Source organism: Indicator indicator, chromosome 30 (genome assembly GCF_027791375.1).
Source record: "Indicator indicator isolate 239-I01 chromosome 30, UM_Iind_1.1, whole genome shotgun sequence".
In the NCBI taxonomy this organism is placed as follows: domain Eukaryota; kingdom Metazoa; phylum Chordata; class Aves; order Piciformes; family Indicatoridae; genus Indicator; species Indicator indicator.
Window position 1 is genome coordinate 11,812,647 of NC_072039.1, and position 5,404 is coordinate 11,818,050.

The 5,404-nt window shown below is 59.0% G+C and overlaps 1 protein-coding gene across 1 annotated transcript; it reads left to right on the forward strand.

Moving 5' to 3' along the window:
- The first annotated feature begins 874 nt into the window (after positions 1-874).
- On the forward strand, positions 875-3,791 carry ALKBH4 (alkB homolog 4, lysine demethylase). The gene is made up of 3 exons (XM_054394418.1): positions 875-979; positions 2,231-2,428; positions 3,159-3,791. The coding sequence occupies exons 1-3, from the start codon at positions 875-877 to the stop codon at positions 3,789-3,791; spliced, it is 936 nt and encodes a 311-aa protein (XP_054250393.1).
- Positions 3,792-5,404: the final 1,613 nt, after the last annotated feature.

Below are 5,404 nucleotides of genomic sequence, written 5' to 3' on the forward strand. Positions count from 1 at the left end.
CCCACACCATCTCAGGTGATGCTGCAAAAGGCACCCGCCGGACCCATAACCCAGTTTCTGAGAACCAGAAACAGCCGCCAGGCCTCCTCCTGCCCCATGGCAGCCCCTCGGCGGGGTCAGCAGTCCCACAGCAGGTGGCGATTTAGGCCAGACTAAGGGAGCTGAAATTAACACGAGTTCAGCTTCAGATACCCCGCACCGGCTGGACCACAGCCTCGCCTAAACAGAGGAGGGCCTGGCGCGCCTGGAGCTGCCCGCGGCGCTCCCCACGCCGTACTGGTGATGGCAACGATGCCTTAAGCCCGAAACCGCGAGGGTCGCCTCCCGGGCTGCGAGGCGGCTCCGGTGGTCCCTTAGGCCGCAGCCACCCGGGGGCTGGGCGCAGGCCGTTGGGCCACTGGGGGCTAGGCGCAGGCCGCAGCACCGCCCGCGGGCAGGGCGGGCGGGCAAGGCTTGGCTCCGAGTTGGCCGCTGAGCGGCTCCGGGCCGACGCCGCCTCGCCCTGCCCCGACCTTGCGGCTCCGATGAAGGGCCGGCGCCGAGCGCGGCCTCAGGCGGCCCGCGGGGTGTGCGCTCAAAGCCGGGACTGCAACTCCCAGCAGCCCCCACGGCGCGGCCGGGCCCAGCACCGCTGCTAGATGCCGCGAGGGCTGCTGGGAGAGAGAGTCCGCGCCCGCCCTCCCGTCACCACCCCACACCGGCCAGTGCGGCCTGCGCCCGGACCCCGCGTCCCGCCGCGGCCCCGGCCCCGGCACGCCCCTGCTCCCCTCACCTGGAGCGGGCCGCGCCGCTGGGAGGGGAGGAGGAAGAGGAGTCGGGGAGGAACGGAGGGAGGAGGAGAGGGGGGAAGCCGTATCCTCAGGGCAGCCAGAGGATGGAGGCATCGGCGAGCCGCGGCGAAGGGCCGGGCTGCGGCTGCAAGGGGATCCGTTCCTGCCTGCTCTGCGAGGGGCCCGCGCAGGCCGCTCCGCCCCCGCAGGTACCGGGGGAGGGGGCGGCGGGGCGGGGCCGGCGGCTGGGCGGGGCTCGGTTCGGTGGGAGGGATGGGGAGGGATGGGGGGGGAGGGGGCTCCCTGTGCCCCTCGGGGAAGGGGCTCCCTGTGCCCCTCGGGGAAGGGGAGAAGAAGAAGGCATAGCTCGGCGCCGAGGGGGCCCGGCAGGGGATGCATTACCCCCCTGGGCCCGGAGAAGGCCTCGCTTTGGCTTCCCAGGGAGCAGCAGGGCCCTTGGAGGGGCTGGGGGCAAAGCAGAGCCCCCCCAGGGCTAGGCCCGGTGGCCTCCCCGGTGTGTTTGTGAACAGAACCTGCATGGCTCTGCTGGAATAACTTTGCAGAGGCACCCACCAGCTCCCTGCCTTCACCTGGGCTTCACACACCAAGACAGGGCAGGTTTGCTACACCTTGGCCTTTTGACCTTGGCCATTGTCATCAATTTCCCTCATCCAACATTTATTGATATGACAAACCCTCTCTACAGCCAGGCTGGGTGATATCCACCATTCATCTCCTTCCATGTTCAGCACTGAGGATCATCTCCCTGCTCTTTGCAGGATGAAGATATTAGTAGGGAAGAAAAACACCTTCAAAGAAGCAGGGGCAATGAAAGCAGGGAAGGGTTGTTCCCCAAAATCAGATGGCAAACGCCCTTTACAGGCACTTTTCACACTGCAGCATCAAAGTTGCAGGGGTAAATCATGGACATCAGAGAATTGTTTGTCTTGGAAAAGGCCTCTAAGGTAATCCAACATCAACCCAGCACCTCCATGGCCACTAAACCACGGCTCCATGTGCCATGGCCACAGGTTTCTTGAACACCTCCAGGGATGGGGACTCTACCACCTCCCTGGGCAGTGTGTCCAATCCCTGACCACTCTTGCAGCAAAGAAATTTGTCCTCATCTACATCCTAACCCTCCCCTGGCACAATTTCAGGACATTTCCTCTCCTTCTAGCAGCTGATCCTAGGGAGAAGAGACCAATCCCCACCTCACTGCAACTTCCTTTCAGAGAGCTCTAGGAGCAGTGAGGTCTCCCCTCAGCCTCCTCTTCTCCAGGCTGAACACCCCCAATTCCCTCAGCTGCTCTTCCCCAGCCCTGTTCTCCAGACCCTTGCCCAGCTTTGTTGCCCTTCTCTGGACCTGCTCCAGCTCCTCAATGTCCTTCTTGTAGAAATACCTTCTTGTGATGAGTGTCTTCCCACTGCTGTTTTCCTATCCATTGTTATTTCCACAGGGAGAAGATAATTTCACTTACTGTCCAGCAACAGGCCTGGCTGTAGGAAATGAGCACTCAGAATTTGCTGGCTGGGCATTCCCATTTCCAGGAGTGTTTCTCATAGAGGAGTTCATTACTGAAGATGAAGAATCTGAGATAGTTGAGCTGATGGATCGAGATGACTGGAAACCATCACAGTCTGGCCGGAGGAAACAGGTTTGCCTTCAGCAGCTCATTTGTTCTTAGATCCTGCTGGAAAAGGAAAGCTGTTCTCATAGAATCCCAGACTGGGTTGGGTGGGAAGGGACCTTTCAAGTTCATTCAGTCCAACCTCCTGCAGTCAGCAGGGACATCACCAACCAGAGCAGGTTGCTTACAGCCCCAAACAACCTGACCTGCACTGGTGCCAGCCATGGGGCAGCTCCCACCTCTCTGGGCAACCTGGGCCAGTGTCCACCACCTTCACTGTAAAAAATGTCTTCTATTCTGAATCTCCCTCTTTTAGATCTCCCAGTGACAGAAGTGGGTGTTTTGGTTTTACTTTACAGATGAGAGTCTCATTCTGAGAGATTAATGATATTAGGAAAAATTCTTTACAGTGAGGGTGGGGAGACACTGGAACAGGTTGCTCAGGGAGGTTGTGGATGTTCCCCTCCCTGGAGGTGTTCAAGGCCAGGCTGGATGAGGCTTTGAGCATCCTGGGCTGGTGGGAGGTGTCCCTGCCCACGGCAGGGAGTTGAAACTGGATCTTGAAGATTCCTTCCAACCCAAACCATTCTATCAATCTATGAATGTCACTTCCCTGAGTCCCTGGAAGGTCACTGGAAAAGACAAGCACTCAAAACCCTTAACCATGAGCCCCGTGGGGATCACAGCCTCACCAGAAAGACTCATCCTAGAATTTTTCATTACCACTGACTTTCCCCCTTCACTTCTTTTCCAACAGGACTATGGACCCAAAGTGAACTTCAAGAAGCAAAGGCTGAAAGCTGGCAGTTTTACTGGTTTGCCAAGCTTCAGCAAAAAGATTGTGGCCCAGATGGAGGCCTGCTCCGTGCTGGGTGGCTTCTTCCCCGTTGAGCAGTGCAATCTGGAGTACAGGCCAGACAGGGGCTCTGCCATCGACCCACACTTTGATGACTGCTGGCTGTGGGGAGAGAGGTTGGTTAGCCTCAACTTGCTCTCCCCAACCGTGCTCTCCATGTCCTGCGACTCGGAGGACAGCATCCAGTTATTTCCCACTTCCAGGAAAGAAAACTGGGAACGGAGCCTCCCCGGACCTCCTCCGGCAGGCAGAAACGCAGGGCAGGAGAGAACTGAGTGCCTTGTGGCGCCGAGGCTGGTGTCCAGCAGGGAGGTGCGGGTGGGCATCGCCCTGGCGCGGCGCTCGCTGCTGGTGCTGCACGGCGCGGCGCGGTACGGCTGGAAGCACAGCATCCACCGGCGCCACATCCGCCGCCGCCGCGTCGGAGTCACCTTCCGGGAGCTCTCCGCCGAATTCAGCCCCGGAGGGGCGCAGGAGGAGCTGGGCAGGGAGCTGCTGGGCATAGCCCTTTCCTTTCAAGGCAGACCCGTGTGAGCGGGGCGGGCGGCTGGCGCTGCGTGGTGGTAGCAAGATGTGAGAAATAAAGCAGAGGATTGGTACGGCGGGGGTCAGTGCCGCCTGTGGGGGTGGGGACAGGGGTACCAGGCTGAGCCTCATGAGGCAGCAAGGTGCCATGGTGGCCAAGAAGGCCAGTGGGGTCCTGTGGGGAGCAAGAAGAAGAGTGTGGCCAGCAGGGCAAGGGAGGTTCTCCTCCCCCTCTGCTCTGCCTTTGGGAGGCCACATCTGGAGTGCTGGGTCCAGTTCTGGTCTCCCCAGTTGAAGAGAGACAGAGAAGTGCTGGAGAGAGTGCAGGGGAGGCTGCAAAGCTGCTGAGGGGCCTGGAGCAGCTCTGTGAGGAGCAAAGGCTGAGAGCCCTGGGGCTGAGAGCCTGCAGAAGAGCAGCCCCAGAGGGGAGCTGAGCAATGCTCAGCAAGAGCTAAAGGAGCTGTGGGGGGCAAGAGGCTGGGGCCAGACTCTGCTCAGTGGTGCCCAGGGACAGGCCAAGGGGCAGCAAGGGGCACAAAGTGGAAGCCAGGAGGCTGCATGTGAAGAGGAGGAGAAAGTTGTTTGTTGTGAGGGTGCTGGAGGCCTGGAGCAGGCTGCCCAGAGAGGTTGTGGAGTGTCCTTGTGTGGAGAGCTTCCAACCCCCCCTGGGCATTGTGCTCCTGGGCAAGCTGCTGTGGGTGCCCTGCTGGAGCAGGGCTTGGACTGGATGAGCTCCAGAGGTCCTTTCCAACCACACTTTCCTGAGGCTGTGGGATGAGCAAAATCAGATGGAAGTGTAGCAGGGGAAGTCAGGGAGTGCTGGGCTGGGCTGCTCCTTTCCTTGATGCCTATCCTGGGCACTGGGAGCTGTGAGCAGAAGGCAGCCAGGAGCTACTGCATTCATGCAGAAAGCAAAAGGCTTTTAAATATTTTAATGAAACCAAGAAACTTGGAATCACAGAGCTGAGCTGGGCAGCCCAAGCCATTGCAGCAGATTAACCCTTCCTGGCCTGTCCCTGGCTTTGTCACTCTTCTCTTAGTGCAGTGCTGTGCCACAGGGACACTGCTGGCTTCTCACCCCCTTCAGATGGGTCCTTCAGAGATCAGCTCTCTGGGGGAGAAGGCTAAGCAAGCATCTCTCCACAGACAGAACACCACACTGACAACTAATTAAAGTAATTATCCTTTGCTGAAGATTCCTGCTCTGCCAGGATTAGTCACAGCTGCCCTCTGTGACCTGGATCTTCTGGGAGCAAAGAGCAGCACTTGCAGAGGGCTGATGACAGCTCCTCTGCAGAGGCAGCTTGGGCAGAGCTCCCCATGGCTGTGTTATTTTCTGATCATTTGTCATCCCTGAGCCCTGCTGTCACTCCCAGGGCAGAGTCAGGATTTGGGAATGAGCTGGGCAGCAGGCTGCCACCCTGGCAGCTATCATTTCTGCTCTTGGCAGCTCCAGCAGTCAGGTTTGAATCATGGTCCCTACCTAAGCTCCACGCAGCCGTGATCTGAGGCCATCTGTCCTTTCTGAACCAAAGGCTGGGCTCTTGAAAATGAAGTGAGAATCACAGAGTAACTGCTGAGGTTGGAAGAAACCTTGGGGATCATCATGGCCAATCACACAC